Here is a 22,278-nt window from a genome sequence, read left to right on the forward strand (position 1 = left end):
TTCACAAGTTTCCCACAATAAATTGGGTGAATTTTGGCCCATTCCTCCTGACAGAGCTGGTGTAACTGAGTCAGGTTTGTAGGCCTCCTTGCTCGCACACACCTTTTCAGTTCTGCCCACAACTTTTCTGTAGGATTGGGGTCAGGGCTTTGTGATGGCCACTCCAATACCTCGACTTTGTTGTCCTTAAGCCATTTTGCCACAACTTTGGAAGTTTGCTTGGGGTCATTGTCCATTTGGAAGACCCATTTACTACAAAGCTTTAACTTCCTGACTGATGTCTTGAGATGTTGTTTTAATATATCCACATAATTTTCCTCCCTCATGATGCCATCTATTTTGTGAAGTGCACCAGTCCCTCCTGCAGCACCCCCACAACATGATGCTGCCACCCCCGTGCTTCACGGTTGGGATGGTATTCTTCGGCTTGCAAGCCTCCCCCCTTTTTCCTCCAAACATAACGATGGTCATTATGGCCAAACAGTTCTATTTTTGTTTCATCGGAGCAGAGGATATTTCTCCAAAAATTACCATCTTTGTCCCCATGTGCAGTTGCAAACCGTAGTCTGGCTTTTTTTGGGCAGTTTTGGAGCAGTGGCTTCTTCGTTGCTGAGCGGCCTTTTAGGTTATGTCGATATAGGACTCGTTTTACTGTGGATAAAGATACTTTCGTACCTGTGAAGATGCTGGACGAAACAAGGTCCTTTGCTGTTCTGGGATTGACTAGCACTTTTCGCACCAAAGTACGTTCATCTCTAGGATACAGAAAGCATCTCCTTCCTGAGCGGTATGATGGCTGCGTGGTCCCATGGTGTTTATACTTGCGTATTATTGTTTGTACAGCTGAATGTGGTACCTTCAGGTGTTTGGCAATTGCTCCCAAGGATGAACCAGACTCGTGGAGGTCTTGGCTGATTTTCTTTTGATTTTCCCATGATGTCAAGCAAAGAGGCACTGAGTTTGAAGGTAGGCCTTGAAATACATCCACAGGTACACCTCCAATTGACTCACTATAATTGACATAATTTATCAGAAGCTTCTAAAGCCATGACATCATTTTCTGGAATGTTCCATGCTGTTTGAAGGCACAGTCAACTTAGTGTATGTAAACTTCTGACCCACTGGAATTGATACAGTGAAATAATCTCTGTAAACAATTGTTGGAAAAGTTAATTGTCATGCACAAAGTAGATATCCCAACCACCTTGCCAAAACTATAGTTTGTTAACAAGAAATTTGTGGAGTGGTTGAAAAACGAGTTTTTATGACTCCAACCTAAGTGTATGTAATCTTCCGACTTCAACTGTATATATTTTGTCTTGTGTACGTCAGTCTAGGTACACTTGAACCTGGGGTCTTTAAGCAATAAGAGAACATCATGAGGATACATGCATATCTTATGTTCACTACCTCTTACTTTTACTCCCTACGAAGACTACTTCTGTGTGCACTTAATCATGAACCAGTTTGTTGACAATGCGTCATCACTGTGTTACCATGGGCCTTGTAGACTACTGTATTTGCCTGCTACTTGGTAACAGCTATTTTTGAATGAGTGATCATGGAATGTTGTCTCACATTCCTTATTTGAATGCAGTTATTTTAAGTCTGCTCTGGATAAGAAATGTAATGTAATATATTTGATGGCTGCCCATGGGTCCTGGTCAAAAGTAGTGCAGTATCATAGAGAGAATAGGGTACCATTTTGCACGCAGCCAATGCCTTTTGTGTATGTTTTCTAGGAGGTACACGCGTTTCTTTGGTACCAAGGCGGACGCTGCTCCCTCTCTCAGCCACTACGCGCTGACACACTACAGACTGTGGGAGAGGAGTATCGAGGAGTGGCAGAGACCCATACTGCAGGACAGGTACCTACCTTCAGAACATATTCACACCTCTTGACTGTTTCCACATTTTGTTGTTACAGCCTGAATTTAAAATGTATTAAATTGAGGTTGTGTCACCTGCCTACATACAATACCCCATAATGTCAAAGTGTAATTATGTTTTTGAGTAGTGAATTTCAAACAGATTCAAACAGAAAGACCAGAGAGGATTTCCAGTGCCTTGCAAAGAAGGGCACCTATTGGTAGATGGGTTAAAAAAAAAAGCAGACATTGAATATCTCTGAGCATGATGAAGTTATTAATTACACTTTGGATGGTGTATTAATACACCCAGTGACTTCAAAGTTACAGGCGTCCTTCCAAACTCAGTTGCTGGAGAGGAAGGAACCCGCTCAGGGATTTGAACATGAGGCCGGCCAATGGTGACTTTAAAACAGTTAGAGTTTAACCTCTCTAGTACATGTGGGACGAACTCGTCCCACCTACGTAACAGCCACTGAAATCCAGTGGCGCGATTTTTGAATCGTTAGAAATGCTATAACTTCAATTTCTCAAACATATGACTATTTCACAGCTATTTAAAGACAAGAATCTCGTTAATCTAACCCCACTGTCCGATTTCAAAAAGGCTTTACAACAAAAGCAAAACATTAGATTATGTCAGCAGAGTACCCAGCCAGAAATAATCACACAGCCATTTTTCAAGCTAGCATATCATGTCACATAAACCCAAACCACAGCTAAATGCAGCACTAACCTTTTATAATCTTCATCAGATGACACACCTAGGACATTGTGTTATACAATACATGCATGTCTGTTCAATCAAGTTCATATTTATATCAAAAACCAGCTTTTTACATTAGCATGTGACGTTCAGAAAAAGCATAACCACCGCAAACTTCCGGTGAATTTACTAACAGTTTGCTAAATTACTCACGATAAACGTTCACAAAAAGCATAACAATTATTTTAAGAATTATAGATACATTACCCCTCTATGCACTCGATATGTCCGATTTTAAAATAGCTTTTCGGATGAAGCACATTTTGCAATAATCTAAGTACATAGCCCGGCATTACAGGGCTAGCTATTTAGATACCCACCCAGGTCAGCATCCACCAAAATCACATTTCCTATAAGAAAGATGTTCTTACCTTGCTTGTTCTTCATCAGAATACACTGCCAGGACTTCTACTTCAATAACAAATGTTGGTTTGGTCCCAAATAATCCATCGTTATGTTCCAACAGCGACGTTTTGTTCGTGAGTTCTAGAATGCTTTTTCGCGGTGTCGCGCATGGCGCATTGGCGTGTCAAAAATGTCTAAATATTCCATTACCGTACTTCGAAGCATGTCAACCGCTGTTTAAAACCAATTTTTATGCCATTTATGTCATAGAGAAGTGTTAATATTCCGACCGGGAGTATGCATTGAGCCTAAACAGCCGAATAAAATTTCTCCTCAGAAGCGACTCATGCACGCGCATCATTGAAAGGTCCTCCGAGCATCCACTTACAAAAGGCGATAATATATTTCAACCTGAGGTTCCCTCGTAAACCTTCAGTTATTTCGCGGGCTCTGAGAGCCTATTGGAGCCCTGGGAATTGTCACGTTACAGCTAAGATCCTTACTTTTCAATAAAAAGAGGTAAGACGCACGACTCCTTGTCAGACAGGGTACTTCCTGCTTGAAGCCTTGTCAGGTTTTTGCCTGCCATAGGAGTTCTGTTATACTCACAGACACCATTCAAACAGTTTTAGAAAATTCAGAGTGTTTTCTATCCAAACCTGAACAATAATATGCATATTCTAGCTTCTGAGTTGGTGTAGGAGGCCGTTAAAAATGGGAACATATTTTTTCCAAAATTCTCAATACTGCCCCCTATACCAAACAGGTTAATGGCTGTGATAGGAGAAAACTGAGGATGGATCAGAAACATTGTAGTTACTCCACAATACTAACCTAAATGACAAGTGAAAAGAAGGAAGCCTGTACAGAATACAAATATTCCAAAACATGCATTCAGTTTGCACTAAGGCACTAAATTAAAACAGCAAAACATTTGGCAAAGAAATTAACTTTGTCCTGAACACAATGCATAATGTTTGTGGCAAATCCAACACATCCCTGAGTACCACTCTTCATATTTTCAAGCATTGTGGTGGCTGCATCATGTTATGCTTGTCATCGGCAAGGACAATGGAGTTTTTGGGGGACACATGGAGCTAAGCACAGGCAAAATCCTAGAGGAAAACCTGGTTGTCTGCTTTCACTGGGAGACAAATTCACCTTTTTCAGCAGGACAATAACCTAAAACACAAAGCCAACTATAAATTGGAGTTGCTTACCAAGACGACATTGACTGTTCAAGTGGCCTAGTTACAGTTTGGACTTAAATCGTCTTGAAAATGGCTGTCTAGCAATGATTAAGAACCAACTTGATAGAGCTTGAAGAATTTAAAAATAAAAATGTGCAATATTGTATAATCCAGGTGTGCAAAGCACTTAGAGACTTACCCAGAAAGACTCACTGCTTTAATCGCTGCCAAATGTGATTCTAACATGTTTTGACTAGGGGTGTGAAAACATATGTAAATGAGAGATTTTTGTATTTCATTTGCAGTAAATTAGCAAATATTTCATGTTTTCACTGTCATTGTATATATGGTGATTTTTTTAATTTATTTATTTATTTATTAAATATATATATATATTTTTTTTTTTTACAATTTATTTATTTATTTTTTAATCCAATTTGAATTCAGGCTGTAACTCAACAAAATGTGGAATAAGTCAAGGGTGTATGAATACTTTCTGAAGGAACTGTACATTTTCTGAAGACCTTGTAATACATGTTCAATAACAAACATATGGCTTTCTTCACATGTTCAACTTGAACAATGAATGTGTGTTTTTACATTTGAAAAGTCGCAACATCCACAATGGTAGTCAACTTTCTGTCTGTGTGGTAGCTCTCTCCCGTCCTGGTACAAATCAGCTCTGTTCAACGAGCTATACTTCGTGGTGGACGGGGGGACTGTGTGGACGGAGCTGCCCGAGGACAGCGATGTCAGTGGGGGGCTGCGGAGTGAGGACGGGGGGCTACCCGCCCAGCCTGCCATCATCAAGGAGTACGGTCGCTTTGCCTACTTAGAGGGTAAGGGGTCATACTTTAACTGACAGTAATAGTGTGTGTGTGTGTGTGTGTGTGTGTGTTACTGCTGGTGAAGTTGTGGGTTTTGGGCCAATTTAAAGTCCCCTTCCAGCTATTTTGTTAACTTTTCCTGTTGAGAAATTATATACAAAGGAATAAATACAGTATAGTGTACACACACACACACACACACTCTTAAGGCGTTTGAGCGAAAGTGTTTTTTTAGACAACTGTGAAGTTCAAGCAGTTGGCACTCTGCATCCCCCTGCATGTTTGTGAGAATAATTGAGCCCCACAGTGGACGTGTCATAATACCCATAAAACCTAGAGGTCAAACATGGAAATGGTTCAAATAGTTTTTTTTCATCATTCATTTGATCAATTGTGGATTTTTCGCAACACTTCAAATAGGGGCTGTGTTTCCTGTAGGCTTACCCTGGCGTGACATTTTGATAACCGTGTAAATCTCTCTTGGACAAGGAGACTTATCAAAATATTCAGTTCTATTTACTCTAATTCTAAAAATCCTAATTAACATAAAAGTAGACCGATTGAAAGACTACAAATCCCTGCAAGTTCCTGCACATCTCTAGCTGACACTTTTGCCGTCAGCTACTAGCTACCTTGATCCAAAACGAAAGATATATTGAAGAAAAATAATATTTACTGTTCCATATTTTATTAAACTAATATTTGTTATTATTTATGTGTTTGGTCTTGTCATGTACAGAATACTATCTTATTAGCAGTCAGATATTTATAATGTGCCATGAATACTAGGCTAGTATTTTGCAAAGAAGTCATATAGCTAGGTAGCTACCTAGATGATATTAGCAACATATACTTATTTTAGCAGCTCATGTTCTCCATCAACTGGTAGAAGTCAATTTAATCCCTTATTTCTGCCAACTACACTGAACAAAAATATACATGCAACAATTTCAAAGATTTTACTGGGTTATAGTTCATATAAGGAAATCGGTCAATTGAAATAAATTCATTCGACACTAAACTATGGATTTCACATGACTGGGCATACATATGTGCATTTGTTGGTCACAGATACCTAAAAAAAAAAAGTTTTTTGCACATTTTTGAGAAATAGGCTTTTTGCATATGGAACATTTTCTGGGATCTTTTATTTCAACTCATGAAACATGGGACCAACACTACATGTTGCGTTTTATATTTTTGTTCAGTGTATATATGAACAAGGTGAAATCTATTTCAATACATAATGTCCGAATGCACTGCTGTATTAAATAAATTCAGAACTAACTTGTTGACATGTTCTGTTGCAGATTCAAAGACCAGATTAATTCATTGCAGAATGTATCTATCATGAATGACTAAGCATATTTATTTGACAAGAATGCACCTAGTCACCCATCAATCATGTCAAACACCTGAACTCCAATAATTTCATTGTTATAGAGTCAAAATAGGTAACGATGCATACATATACCTTTTATACATAACATGAAGTAAATATTTAAATGATTTATTAATCAATGCCACAAATCTGGGACATTGAGCACCACATTCACTATTATTATCAGAGAGCGCACAGATTTTCTGCTTTTCCACTTTAGGAATTAGACCAGCAGAAATAAAACAGCATATTGTAATTTTGGTGGGTGAGTTACAAATGGGAAAAACTGGTTGTGTAAGGTAGGTTTTATCTAAAAATACTAGGTGAGCAGAATGATAAACAGACCCTAAACAATGAAGCCATGTCTAAACACAGCTATATCAACACCCTTCTGGTCCATGTTGCTGCTGTCAATTGTGAGCAGCACATTTACTACTGCATTCAGTTTGAACCCCAGAATAACACTACACACGGAGAGGAACCTAAAGGCACATACAGTACCAACCAATAATACTCACCCGACGGGCAGGTGTGGACCAGTGCTGCCTTGGCTGCAGTCTTAGTTCGCAGCTACTCCCTCCTTAGCAGCCACCGCCATGGCATCAGTCAACAACTCCAACTTGAGTGGAGCATGCGTTTATACAGTATAGTATCAGTATATAAAGTAAGTACAGCGTTGACTCGAGGATGCTAATCAGTCCATCTGAGACCTCTCAAAAAGCCAGACTAAAATAATCCAGTTCGCTAGGGTAGCTACAGGTTAGGTAGTACTTGAAGTAGGCTACCCACACCTAACCCACAGACGTAAACAAACTATCAAGAACGCCTAGCCCTGGCTTCATCATATAAGTTAGCTAGCTAGTTACCTAGCAAGCTAGACTGTTGGTTTATTAAAGCCAAAGAAAGCTAAACTAGTTTTTAGGATTTTCTCAAGTATTTAAATGGCTAATGTAACCATCTATTCAGGCTAATGTTGCTAGATAACAGGCATTTTCAATTAAACATTCCCAAGACAGTTCACTGAATTGTTCATTTAAATAACTTTAGCCAATTTATTAATTAGTCAATATAGTTCATCCAGATATTCTTACCATTGCCTCAATTTTTAAGCAGTCTCATCCAGATAATCATGGCCCTGGTGAGTGACGTAAAGCTTAAGAGACAGGCATTTGTAGTTCTGTATTATTGCTAATTAGCATTTCATTTTTGGGGGATAAATACAGCCGAACATATTGAATTGTCACCTTGTCCGAGAGACATTTTTATACGGTTATCAAAAGGTCACATCAGGGTAAGCCCACACGCAACACAGCTCTTATTTGAAGTGTTTTTAAAATCCACAATGGATCAAATGAATGGTGAAAAACCTACTGGAATCATTTCTGTGTTTGACCACTAGGTTTTATGGGTATTATGACTCATACTGTGGTAGACTATAGAGAACAGCCCAACAAACACACACACTTGTGCCATGTAATGTAGACAACTGCACCGCCTATTGAATTGTACCTTTTTTTTGTTAGGCAAATCATGTAATCAACGAGGTAGTCTGGAGGGGGGTCTTTTAAAAATAGGTAGACTCCAAAATGACACTGTCCTCGTTTAGTATAGTGGTCAGTATCCCCCGCCTATGACACGGGGGCTAGGAGACCGGGGTTCAATTCCCCGACTGGGAGGAAACACTTGTCTGTTAGAAGGCTCATTGTAAAGTACACTTGTCTTTACTCGTCTCTGAAGTGTGTGAGTTCAATCATTTTGAATGTTCTCTTTTCTTCTCCTCATAGGTCAGGAGTACAGAATGTATAACACATACGACGTGCACTTCTACGCTTCCTTTGCACTTATCATGCTATGGCCCAAACTAGCCCTCAGCCTGCAATATGACATTGGTGAGTAAAGCAGGGTCTGAATGTTATTGTGTGTGTGTGTGTGTGTGTGTGTGTGTGGTAGCTCTCTCCTGCCCTGGAGCATATGTGTTTGTGTGCGTGTTCACTATTTATGTATTCTTTTTCAGCTGGCAGTGTTGTTTCGTGTGACCCGACTGAAAGACTCCATCTGATGAGTGGCAGAAATTCTCCTGTGAAGGTTAAGAATGTAGTCCCTCACGACATAGGAGACCCAGGTATAGGGGAAACACACACATACTGTACCAATATCTCCCAACAATTCGTAAAGATATGGTCCTTCGAGCCGGCTTCATATTTATAAATTGTGATCCTTTGAGACAGATTCATATAAATTATATTATCCCATACAGTGATTGCTCCACTAAATGTTTTGCGATTATGCTGCGGTACTTAGAGGTCATTTGTGGTGTAGTACGGTACCGTGTCACCACTTCATTGCTCCAGACCAGCGCAAGGGGGAGTTAAAGCACTGATTATGCTTTTGGGTCCTACTGTATCTCTAACTGACAATGAATGGGGGACATAAACTTAAATAGAAACTGATAATTGTGCACAACTTCAGTATTACTTACTAAAACTGTTGTTACACTAAGGTTTTTGTTATTTTATTTTGCTCTTACTGTAGTACTGTAGCCCACTCCCGGTCATGTTGTACAGCGCCTGAGTGGCGCACCGGTCTAAGACACTGCATTGCAGTGCAAGCTGTGTTGCTACAGATGCTGGTTCAGTGTGACAGGGTGGACCCCCACCCAGTCACACTGGGTAGCACAGAGCAACGCTTTAAGGGGCATTGCACTAATAATGGCGCTGACTAGGGAAACCTTCCTGCTGTTCTAGCAGGTACCTCTCTCCCTCTAAAAACAGAAATAAAAGTTTTGGCCTTTACAAATATTATTTTGGCCTTTAATCAGATTACAATCGCTTTTAGTTTAACCTCCAAAATATTGTTATATGTATTATCAAGTTGATGGCACAGTCATATAGCTGGCACCTACAAAAAGCTGAGTGACTCACTCATTCATTCATCAAAATAAATAAGTACCAACATTCTTTCTGATAGTCTTTAACCTCTACGGGCCACGGGGGCAGTATTGAGAATTTTGAAAAAAATATGTGGCAATTTTTAACTGCCTCCTACACCAACTCAGAAGCTAGGATATGCATATTATTAACACATTCGGATAGAAAACACTCTGAATTTTCTAAAACAGTTTGAATGGTGTCTGTAAGTATAACAAAACTCATATTGCAGGCAAAAACCTGTGAAAAATAGATTAAAAAAAATGAGAATTTTGTGACTGTACTATTTAGTGTCATTGTTTTAAAGATACCACAGTGAGAAAGGATTCAGTTCGCAACTCCTACTGCTTCCACTAGATGTCAACGATCTTTAGAAAGTTGTTGGAAGCATCTGTGATGAATACAGACCGAATAAGAAAGCTTACAAGTTGACACGTCATCACTTCATTTTTTGCGCCTGCGCATGAATCTGAGAAGAGTGCCTTTGTCATTATCGTTTATTCTAGACACTTGATAGGTTGTGTGAAAATATTACTGATGTTTACTGATGTTTCACGTTAAAAATGGACCAAAAGATTAATGATGAACAACGTTTGACATGTTTAAACAAACGTAAATAGATTATTTACTAGGTTTTCTTTAGCTTTTTGACGTGACTTTACACTGCCCACCTCATTTTGTGGGAGCCTACTGAACGCTAACTATTTGGACATAAATTATGAACTTTGTCAAAAGAAACCACATTTGTTCTGGACCTGGGATCTCTGGCAGCGCCTTCTGATGGAGATAATCAAAGGTAAGGGGATATTTAGAATGTTATTATCGATATTAGATGATGCTAATGCTAACGGTATAGCTTAGCTTAGCTTAGCATATAGCTTATTGTTGTTAGCATAGTACCCAGTTTATGCAAAATGTGATTTCCCAGTAAAGTTATTTTGAGATCTGGCCATTCGGTAGCAATTACGAGATGATAATATATTATTCTTTGAATGACAATATTATAATTTACCAATGTTTTCGAATAGTAATTCCGTGATTTGAAATGCTGGATTCACTGGGTGCATTCGAGCCGAAAAAAATTCTGAATTTCACCGCGACTGTAAATGCTGTTTTTGGATATAAATATGAACTTGATGGAACTAAAAATGCATGTATTGTATAACATAATGTCCTATGAGTGTCATCTGATGCAGATTGTCAAAGGTAAGTGCATAATTCTAGCTAGTTTTCTGTCTGTTGATGCCCTTCTTTGAATTGGCTAAACATTACACGCAGCTATTGTCAATGTACTCTCCTCACATAACCTAACTTTATGCATTCTCCGTAATGCCTCTGAAAATCGGACAGCGTGGTTAGATTTAGGAGATATATCTTTCAAATGGAGGAAAATAGTTGATTATTTGATTTTTTGAAATGATTACTCTTGCAGTTTTGAATTCCCCGCCATGGTCACATGACAATGAATCCCAATACCGGGATAAGATCGGGATAAGATCCTCAACAGGTTAATAAAGAAATGTTTTGGTTATCCATGTACAGTATATAATAGCCCATTATGGGCTGTTAGCAGGACAATATACCTTTACCAACACCTCTCTGTATTTTGATACTTTGTGGATGGGGCCTCCCCAGTGGCGCAGCTGTCTAAGTCACTGCATCCCAATGCAAAATGCGTTTCTACAGATACCCGTGCCGGCCTCCACCGGGAGACCCATGAGGCAGCTTTTGGTTTTAATTTAGAATCCTCTATATGTAATTATTGGCGGAGAGTCACGTCATATTTTTAGATATGTCGCCTACAGTATGAGTCTCACTAGGTGTTGAGTAATGTGGTCTAGGTCTTATTTAAAGAGCATATTGAAGTTAGAAGCAATAGGATTTGAAGCATTAGCCTACAACTATTTGAGCACCGTTTCACACTGCTCTGAGACAAGCATGGGGACTGGTCTTGATAAATCAATGAGATTTTTATTTTGACTCAGTCTCTGTTTGTGTAAAATGGTGTAGAAATGTTATCCTCCTAGTGTAACCTTTTATTTAACTAGGCAAGTCAGTTAAGAACTAATTCTTATTTACAAGCATAGCCAACTCCTTCCTCCCAGTAGAGGAATTGAACCTCGGGTCTCCTGCGTGTCTGCGCAAGACACAGGGATTCTTTAGCTACAGTGGGGTGAAAAAGTATTTGATCCCCTGCTGATTTTGTACGTTTGCCCACTGACAAAGAAAGGATCAGTCTATAATTTTAATGGTAGGTTTATTTGAACAGTGAGAGACAGAATAACAACAAAAATATCCAGAAAAACGCATGTCAGAAATGTTATAAATTGATTTGCATTTTAATGAGGGAAATAAGTATTTGACCCCCTCTCAATCAGAAAGATTTCTGGCTCCCAGGTGTCTTTTATACAGGTAACGAGCTTAGATTAGGAGCACACTCTTAAAGGGAGTGCTCCTAATCAGTTTGTTACCTGTATAAAAGACACCTGTCCACAGAAGCAATCAATCAGATTCCAAACTCTCCACCATGGCCAAGACCAAAGAGCTCTCCAAGGATGTCAGGGACAAGATTGTAGACCTACACAAGGCTGGAATGGGCTACAAGACCATCGCCAAGGAGCTTGGTGAGAAGGTGACAACATTTGGTGTGATTATAAGCAAATGGAAGAAACACAAAAGAACTGTCAATATCCCTCGGCCTGGGGCTCCATGCAAGATCTCACCTCGTGGAGTTGCAATGATCATGAGAACGGTGAGGAATCAGCCCAGAACTACACGGGAGGATCTTGTCAATGATCTCAAGGCAGCTGGGACCATAGTCACCAAGAAAACAATTGGTAACACACTACGCCGTGAAGGACTGAAATCCTTCAGTGCCCGCAAGGTCCCCATGCTCAAGAATACATGTACATGCCTGTCTGAAGTTTGCCAATGAACATCTGAATGACTCCGAGGACAACTGGTGAAAGTGTTGTGGTCAGATGAGACCAAAATGGAGCTCTTTTACATCAATTCAACTCGCCGTTTTTGGAGGAGGAGGAATGCTGCCTATGACCCCAAGAACACCATCTCCACCGTCAAACATGGAGGTGGAAACATTATGCTTTGGGGGTGTTTTTCTGCTAAGGGGACAGGACAACTTCACCGCATCAAAGGGACGATGGACGGGGCCATGTACCGTCAAATCTTGGGTGAGAACTGCCTTCCCTCAGCCAGGGCATTGGAAATGGGTCGTGGATGGGTATTCCAGCATGACAATGACCCAAAACACACAGCCAAGGCAACAAAGGAGTGGCTCAAGAAGAAGCACATTAAGGTCCTGGAGTGGCCTAGCCAGTCTCCAGACCTTAATCCCATAGAAAATCTGTGGAGGGAGCTGAAGGTTCGAGTTGCCAAACGTCAGCCTTGATACCTTAATGACTTGGAGAAGATCTGCAAAGAGGAGTGGGACAAAATCCCTCCTGAGATGTGTGCAAACCTGGTGGCCAACTACAAGAAACGTCTGACCTCTGTGATTGCCAACACGGGTTTTGCCACCAAGTACTAAGTAATGTTTTGCAGAGGGGTCAAATACTTATTTCCCTCATTAAAATGCAAATAATTAACATTTTTGACATGCGTTTTCTGGATTTTTTTGTTATTCTGTCTCTCACTGTTCAAATTAACCTACTATTAAAATTATAGCCTGATCATTTCTTTGTAAGTGGGCAAACGTACAAAATCAGCAGGGGATCAAATACTTTTTTTCCCCCACTGTAAATAGCCCAGTACTGTGTTACCTACTCCCGACCGTCACGTTGTACAGCGCCATATTTTCCGTTCCATCCTAACAGAAACCCAGAGGGTTTTTCGTTTTTCTTGGAATATAAACACCATAATATTAATCAAATTTATCCCAAACTCTCTAAAAGTAATTGGAAAGGTAGATACACATTTGTGACATTGTTGTTACAATAAAGAATGTAAACAAGATGCTGTGTTATTTACAGTAATGACAGACAGCTGGAGGCATTTTGAAAACAAGTTTTCAAACACTTGTAGCCTGATTTTTCAGAACAATCAACTCTTTATAGCCCAGCTACTGTAGGTGTGAACATCCCCCTACCTACAATGTATTCGATGCTTAAGCACTCTGAAGTGTTACATTTCTAACTCAAAACAGTGGTATAGTATTTCTTTATGATTTTGTTAATAAAATAACAACAAAAGACATTCAAAATGCAGATGGTTATTTAAACTACATTTTAGTTGCACTTCCACCCTGCTCCACAACCACGGGTAGAACCTTGCTGAGGTGATCAATGTATTTGTTGCATTGTAGTATTGTCAATTTCTTTAGCCAAAATTTCTTGATGTCCTCAAAAGTTTGGACACACCTACTCATTCCAGGGTTTTTCTTTATTTTTTAGTATTTTCTACATTGTAGAATAATAGTGACTACATCACAACTATGGAATAACACATATGGAATCAGTTAAGAACAAATTCTTATTTACAAGGACAGCCTACTCCTTCCTCCTAGTCGGGGAATTTAACCCCGGTCTCCCACGTGCCCGCATGACACGGGGATTCTTTTGCTAAATAGCCCAGCACTGTAGCTTACTCCCGACCGTCACGTTGTACAGCGACATATTTTCCGTTCCATCCTAATGGAAACCCAGAGTTTTTTTTTTTTGTTTTTCTTGGAATAGAAACACCATAATATTAATCAAATTAACTAAGTAAAATGTCTTAACCTCTGTAGGGGGTGTGGGATGCAACCGTCCCACCTGGCCAACATCCAGTGAAATTGCAGAGCACTAAATTCAAAAACAGAAATACTCATTATAAAAATTCATAAAACATACAAGTGTTATACATCGGTTTAAAGATGAACTTCATGTTAATCCAACCATGGTGTCAGATTTCAATAAGGCTTTACGGCAAAAGCATACCATGCGATTATCTGAGAACAGCGCCCAGCAGACAAATCATTACAAACAGTTACCAGCCAAGTAGAGGAGTTACACAAGTCAGAAATAGTGATAAAATTAATTACTTACCTTAGATGATCTTCATATAGTTGCACTCACAAGACTCCCATTTACTCAAATGTTTGTTTTGTTCAATAAAGTCCCTCTTTATATCCAAAAACCTCAGTTTTGTTCGAGCATTTTGTTCAGTAATCCGTAATCACAACAGACAGACGAAAAATCCGAAAAGTATCAGTAAAGTTCGTAGAAACATGTCAAACAATGTTTATAATCAATCCTCAGGTTGTTTTTAGTCATAATAATCAATAACATTTCAACCGGACAAAAGCTTTGTCAATATAAAAGGAAAACAAGAAAGGCGTGCTCTCGGTCGTGCGCATGAAAAACCTCTGGGAAACTGAATGGTCCACTCATTCAAAGTGGTCTTGCTCCCTCATTTTTCACAATACTAGCCTGAAACAATTTCTAAAGACTGTTGACATCTAGTGGAAGCCATAGGAAGTGCAATTTGAGTCCTAAGTCAATGCATACTGTAATGGCATTCAATAGAAAACTACAAACATAAAAAAATCCAACTTCCTGGATGGATTCTTCTCAGGTTTTCGCCTGCCATATCAGTTCTGTTATACTCAGACATTATTTTTAAAAAACGTGTGTTTTCTATCCAAATCGACCAATTATATGCATATCCTAGCTTCTGGGCCTGAGTAGCAGGCAGTTTACTTTGGGCACGCTTTTCATCCGGAGGTGAAAATAGTGCCCCCTACCCTAGTGAAGTTAATCAGTCCCATTATGTTCTTACAAAAAAAGGTTTTAAATTCTCTGGTACAGCCACTATTGAAGGCTATAAAATGCTTCTCAAAGATGCCCTCTGGTGGTCAAACTAGCATTATTAGTACCAGCAGTTGGCACTTAAATAACATGCCATAGAATTCTGAGGCATCACACAAACTGTGCTGCAGTACGTTGCAACTTTTTAAAGGGCGTGTGTGTGCTGATCCAAAACATAAATGCAACAATTTCAATGTTTTTACGGAGTTACAGTTCATATAAGGAAATAAGTCAATTTTAACTAAATTCTTCAGGCCCTACTCTATGGATTTCACATGACTGGGAATACAGATATGCATCTGTTGGTCACAGATACCTTTTAAAAAATGTAGTTGCGTAGATCAGAACCTTAAAGTATCTGGTGTGACCACCATTTGCCTCATGCAGTGCTTCACGTCTCCTTCAGAGTTGATCAGGCTGATGATTATGGAATGTTGTCCCTCTTCAATGACTGCGAAGTTGCTGGATATTGGCGGGAACTGGAACACGCTGTCGTACACGTCGATCCAGGGCATCCCACACATGCTCAATGGGTGATATGTCTGAGTTTGCAGGCCATGGAAGCACTGGGACATTTTCAGCTTTCAGGAATTGGGTAGAGATCCTTGCGACATGGGGCCATGCATCATCATGCTGAAACATGATGGCGGAGGATGAATGGCACGACAATGGGCCTCAGGATCTCGTCACGGTATATCTGTGCATTCAATTGCCATCGATAAAATGCAATTGTGTTTGCTGTCCATAGCTTATGCCTGCCTGCCCATACCATAACCCCACCACCACCATGGGGCACTCTGTTCACAATGTTGACATCATCAAAGCGCTCGCCCACTCAACGCAATACACGTGGTCTGCGGTTGTGAGGCCGGTTGGACATAGTACCAAATTTTTTAAAACAACGTTGGAGGCAGCTTATGGTAGAGAAATTAACAATAAATTCTCTGGCAACAGCTCTTGGACATTCCTGCAGTCAGCAAGCCAATTGCACGCCCCCTCAAAACATGAGACATCTGTGGCTTTGTGTTGTGTGACAAAACTACACATTTTAGAGTGGCCTTTTATTTTCACCATCACAAGGTGCACCTGTGTAATGATCATGCTGTTTAATCAGCTTATTGATATGCCACACCTGTCAAGTAGATGGATTATCTTGGCAAAGGAGCTCACTAACAGGGATGTAACGAAATTTGTTTGCAAAACTTGAGAGAAATAAGCTTTTTGAGCGTATGGACGTTTCTGGGATCTTTTATTTCAGCTCATGAAACATGGGACCAACACTTTACATGTTGAATTTGTTTGTTCAATTAGACATTGGGTTTAATACTGGCACTGAATTCAGATATGTGCATGTAACTTGGATTTTGAGACATACATTCAGTTACGACCACAGTGAGTAATGAGTTCAGATTTCATGTTCTATAAGAATTGGACCCTTTCGGCTTTTGTGATTTGTGTCTTAGTGAATCTGCATTGTCTTACGTTAAATAACATGTCTGCCTTCTGTACAGAGGTAGCCATCAGATAAGAATGAGCGCATCAGTTGTGTTCTCTAGGGAGATTTATGTATCTTGTCTATTTATCTAACCTTGTTTTTCTTTCTCACTTATTTTATATGCATGTGAAGAACTTTGAACCCCATGAATGAATTTGTGTGTAATCTCCAGTTGGCAACCCATCCCTTATGGGATTAATTGACACAATAAACAAACATTACAATCATTCACTGATCATTTTTCTTCCGGTGTTCTCTGTAGTGCGCATCGCATAGAGTATAAAAATCAATACGGAATAGTAAATAAGGTTATTCAAACAATTATTTTGTCAGAAATGTGCCATTTAAATAAAGTTTGATTTGATCTAGATGACGAGCCGTGGCAGCGTGTCAACGCCTACCTGATCCACGACACGGCCGACTGGAAGGACCTGAACCTGAAGTTTGTCCTGCAGGTCTACAGAGACTTCCACCTGACCCAGGACACACAGTACCTCCAGGACATGTGGCCCATCTGCCAGGTAGGAAGGAGTCTCAGAGGATGAGTGCTGATAGGATCAGTTTTAATAATAAGGTCATTTAGATCTGCAGTCAGTTTCCGTAGTGTAGTGGTTATCACGTTTGCCTAACACGCGATAGGTCCCCGGTTCGAGACGGGCAGAAAACAGTTTTTTTCCCTCTGAGCAACACATGCCATTAACTGTTTTCATAAACAGAATCTAAAGCACTCAAGTTATGCAGTAGAGCAGTTGGTATTTATGAAATGGAACACTCTATCCACAACATTAAAACAATAGCTATTGATCCTCTGTGGCTAAATTGTGCTCTCTGGTGTAGTAATTTAAATGGTTTTATTTATGTACCCACAAGACAAAACGTAACTTTTTGGCGAATGTATTTAATAATTATAATTAACACTTACAATAATAAGGATTGTATTATTTAATAAATGTTATTATATCCCCTTCAGGCCGTGATGGAGTCAGAGATGAAGTTTGATACGGACGGAGACGGTCTGATAGAGAACTCGGGCTACGCCGACCAGACCTACGACGGATGGACCGCAACAGGACCTAGGTGAGAGCTGAGGAAAAGGGAGGGAGCTGGTAAATGTCCTGACATAACTTGTAACAATACTCATTGTAGTAGAGGTTCCCGCTGATGGCCAACAGGAAAAGACGAAGTCCGTTGACGGAGTTGTATTTTTAGCTGCTTCCCTGACCCACCCCAGGGAGGTGAGACTGTGTTCTAAGGTCACATCAAAGAATTCAACTTCCTGTCGACCAGGAATTATACTGCATTCATGTTTTAATGTATGAGGCGAGGTCACACCTGAGTTCCAGTTGTAATTTAAAGATTTCCACGTGTTACTTTTGTAGTGTTAGTTTATAGGAATTATATTCTGCTTTCTCCCTCTCCCAGTGCGTACTGTGGGGGTCTTTGGCTGGCCTCTGTGTGTGTGATGTGTAAAATGGCCAGACTGGTGAACAATGAGGCTGCCTTCCAGCGCTTCCGAGACATACTAGACCGGGGGAGCGCCGCCTTCGACAAGCTGCTGTGGAATGGTCAGTACCTTATTTCTGCCTGTAGTGGGCGCACGTTCAATAATGAATAGGGAGTAATGCTGAAATGATTGTTTTGTGTTACACATTCTTCAGCAATGTCACACGTTTGCTAAGAAATGTGTTATTGTGATATGTGTTTTATAGAGTTTGAATTTAAGCCACAATTCTGTAGTAAACAACTAGCAACTAAACTTCTGGAATACTAATTCTATTGTACATGAATCATAGACAAGCATACATTTATTTATGGTCATTATACCAGAGTGTCATATACTAGTGATGGTGTGGGGTCTGTGTCAGATATGTTATAGTTGGTATTCTTAATAAATAACTTCAGTCCTGGTTTAGTATAGTGGTCAGTATCCCCGCCTGTCATGCGGGAGCCAGGGAGACCGGGCTCCAATTCTCTGACGGGTTGGGAATTTGAGATCAGAGATGAGCCTCATAGTAAAAACACCATTCACAGCCTGGCTCTAATTTAGCTGTATAATTAAGACTAAAAGCTGACTATATCGCTGTCTCTTCAGGCCAGTACTACAACTACGACAGTAGTGGGCAGGATCTCTCCAACAGTGTGATGTCAGACCAGTGTGCCGGCCAGTGGTTCCTACGGGCATCTGGATTGGGAGATGGCCAGTTTCAGGTCAGACACAAAGCCAAGACATAAATAGTAATACTATTGTTGACTACTAAAACCCTAATAAAACCCTTTTTTATCTTGCTGACTATGTAAAGTGACAGTGCCTTAAAGTGCTTAAAATAACTTGTAAAATGATTACTGTTGATGACATCCTGACTCAACATAGCATTCTGACCACACTGATTTGAATCTAACTACACAAACAAAACAAAGCACTACCCCTCCCCAGGCCTTTCCTAAGGAGAAGATTTGCAGTGCACTGAAGTCTGTGTTTGACCTGAACGTGATGAGTTTCGCTGGGGGTCAGATGGGTGCGGTCAACGGTATGAGGCCGGAGGGGGTACCTGACCACTCCAGTGTCCAGTCAGACGAGGTGTGGATCGGGGTGGTGTACGGACTGGCTGCTATTATGATCCATGAGGTGAGTGAGTGAGAAAGTCAGCAGGGGGAGAGGGGAGGGAAGCCTCCTGACCTTTTGAACAAACCTTTTTCAAGTAACGGTGACTAACCCCATTCCGTACAAATGTGGCAACCGCGACATTCAAACGAGGCTGCAATGAAAACTAATGGGAATGTAGCGACTTTGTAGACATCAAAATCTGGTGTGTGAACTATTCAAGCGTTGATTGACATGGAAATAGCTCTATAGTATTGGAGAAAAGTTGAAAAAATGGACCACGAGTCATGGCGTAACGTACAGCACGCATAAAGCAACAAATTCTGTCTTACAGCCTCTCTCCACCAGGTGTAGCACTTCTCTCACCGTTTAAAAACAAGAAGGGGACAGGGTAAAGGGGGGATACCTAGTCATTTTTTGCATCATCATTGCACGCTATCATGACTCTCAAAAGCCGCTGTTTACTTTTGAAGATCACTTTAGCACCGCCCGAAAAACCCAATTCAAATTCGAGACAAACCTTCAAATAGGTATGTAATGACACATTCTATAAACTCTTTATAATGTTGTATTTACATTTGAGGCGATAAGTTGGACAGATCGAGTGAAAAAAGCCGTTTCCCCACACAACATCTCCTTCTCACTATCACGCAGTAGGTTTCGCTTCCCCACCCGCCATTTTTAAAAAGACCTGACGGAGCTCATTGCCTTCTTGAATCATGCAGAGATGGGCATCATGGAGTAGAGGTTGACCGATTATGATTTTTCACCGCCAATACCGATTTATTGGAGGACCAAAAAAAGCTGATGCCGAATTTTATATATACAGTGGGGGGAAAAGTATTTGATCCCCTACTGATTTTGTACGTTTACCCACTGACAAAGAAATGATCAGTGTATATTTTTAATGGTAGGTTTATTTGAACAGTGAGAGACAGACTAACAACAACAAAAAATCCAGAAAAACGCATGTCAAAAATGTTATAAAATGATTTGCATTTTAATGAGGGAAATAAGTATTTGACCCCCTCTGCAAAACATGACTTAGTACTTGGTGGCCAAACCCTTGTTGGCAATCAGAGGTCAGACGTTTCTTGTAGTTGGCCACCAGGTTTGCACACATCTCAGGAGGGATTTTGTCCCACTCCTCTTTGCAGATCTTCTCCAAGTCATTAAGGTTTCGAGGCTGACGTTTGACAACTCGAACCTTCAACTCCCTCCACAGATTTTCTATGAGATTAAGGTCTGGAGACAGGCTAGGCCACTCCAGGACCTTAATGTGCTTCTTCTTGAACCACTCCTTTGTTGCCTTGGCTGTGTGTTTTGGGTCATTGTCATGCTGGAATACCCATCCACGACCCATTTTCAACGCCCTGGCTGAGGGAAGGAGGTTCTCACCCAAGATTTGACGGTGCATGGCCCCGTCTATCGTCCCTTTGATGCAGTGAAGTTGTCCTGTCCCCTTAGCAGAAAAACACCCCCAAAGCATAATGTTTCCACCTCCATGTTTGACGGTGGAGATGGTGTTCTTGGGGTCATAGGCAGCATTCCTCCTCCTCCAAACACGGCGAGTTGAGTTGATGCCAAAGAGCTCCATTTTGGTCTCATCTGACCACAACATTTTCACCGGTTGTCCTCTGAATCATTCAGATGTTCATTGGCAAACTTCAGACGGGCATGTATATGTATTCTTGAGCAGGGGGACCTTGCGGGCGCTGCAGAATTTCAGTCCTTCACGGCGTAGTGTATTACCAATTGTTTTCTTGGTGACTATGGTCCCAGCTGCCTTGAGATCATTGACAAGATCCTCCCGTGTAGTTCTGGGCTGATTCCTCACCATTCTCATGATCATTGCAACCCCACGAGGTGAGATCTTGCATGGAGCCCCAGGCCGAGGGATATTGACAGTTCTTTTGTGTTTCTTCCATTTGCTTATAATCGCACCAAATGTTGTCACCTTCTCACCAAGCTGTTTGGCGATGGTCTTGTAGCCCATTCCAGCCTTGTGTAGGTCTACAATCTTGTCCCTGACATCCTTGGAGAGCTCTTTGGTCTTGGCCATGGTGGAGAGTTTGGAATCTGATTGATTGCTTCTGTGGACAGGTGTCTTTTTTACAGGTAACAAGCTGCGGTTAGGAGCACTCCCTTTAAGAGGGGGTCAAATACTTATTTCCCTCAATAAAATGCAAATCAATTTAACATTTTTGATATGTTTTTCTGGGTATTTTTGTTGTTATTCTGTCTCTCACTGTTCAAATAAACCTACCATTAAAATTATAGACTGATCCTTTCTTTGTCAGTGGGCAAACGTACAAAATCAGCAGGGGATCAAATACTTTTTTCCCCCCACTGTGTGTGTGTGTGTGTGTGTGTGTGTGTGTGTGTGTGTGTGTGTGTGTGTGTGTGTGTGTGTGTGTGTGTGTGTGTAATAATGACAATTACAACAATATTGAATTAACACTTTTAACTTAATATAATCAATAAAATCAATTTGGTCTCAAATAAATAATGAAACATGTTTAATTTGGTTTAAATAATGCAAAAACAGTGTTGGAGAGTAAAAGTGCAATATGTGCCATGTAAAAAAACTAACATTTAAGTTCCTTGCTCAGAACATATGAAAGCTGGTGGTTCCTTTTAACATGAGTCTTCAATATTCCCATGTAAGATGTTTTAGGTTGTAGTTATTATAGGACTATTTCTCTCTATACCATTTGTATTTCATATACCTTTGCCTATTGGATGTTCTAATAGGTACTTCAGTATTGCCAGCCTAATCTTGGGAGTTGATAGGCTTGAAGTCATAAACAGCGCAATGCTTGAAGTACAGCGAAGAGCTGCTGGCAAATGCAGTAAAGTGCTGTTTGAATGAATGCTTACGAGCGTGCTGCTGCCTACCACCACTCAGTCAGACTGCTCTATCAAATCATAGACTTAATTATAATATAATAACACCTAGAAATACGAGCCATAGGTCATTAATATGGTCAAATCCAGAAACTATAATTTCGAAAACAAAACGTTTATTCTTTCAGTGAAATACGGAACCGTTCCGTATTTTATCTAACGGGTG

The 22,278-nt window shown here is 40.3% G+C and overlaps 1 protein-coding gene across 9 annotated transcripts in view; it reads left to right on the plus strand.

Moving 5' to 3' along the window:
* The window catches only part of gba2 (glucosidase, beta (bile acid) 2), a 49,137-nt gene that overhangs the window by 24,579 nt on the left and 2,280 nt on the right, over nucleotides 1-22,278 (plus strand). For all 9 annotated transcript variants that reach the window (XM_029754114.1, XM_029754115.1, XM_029754116.1 and 6 more), the window contains exons 9-17: nucleotides 1,743-1,868; nucleotides 4,824-5,008; nucleotides 8,162-8,266; nucleotides 8,392-8,499; nucleotides 16,973-17,124; nucleotides 17,574-17,680; nucleotides 18,026-18,168; nucleotides 18,696-18,811; nucleotides 19,038-19,229. In XM_029754114.1, the coding sequence (XP_029609974.1) occupies nucleotides 1,743-1,868; nucleotides 4,824-5,008; nucleotides 8,162-8,266; nucleotides 8,392-8,499; nucleotides 16,973-17,124; nucleotides 17,574-17,680; nucleotides 18,026-18,168; nucleotides 18,696-18,811; nucleotides 19,038-19,229 (1,234 nt within the window). The remainder of the gene's footprint in view (nucleotides 1-1,742; nucleotides 1,869-4,823; nucleotides 5,009-8,161; nucleotides 8,267-8,391; nucleotides 8,500-16,972; nucleotides 17,125-17,573; nucleotides 17,681-18,025; nucleotides 18,169-18,695; nucleotides 18,812-19,037; nucleotides 19,230-22,278) is intronic.

Source organism: Salmo trutta, chromosome 5, assembly GCF_901001165.1.
Source record: "Salmo trutta chromosome 5, fSalTru1.1, whole genome shotgun sequence".
Taxonomy (NCBI): domain Eukaryota; kingdom Metazoa; phylum Chordata; class Actinopteri; order Salmoniformes; family Salmonidae; genus Salmo; species Salmo trutta.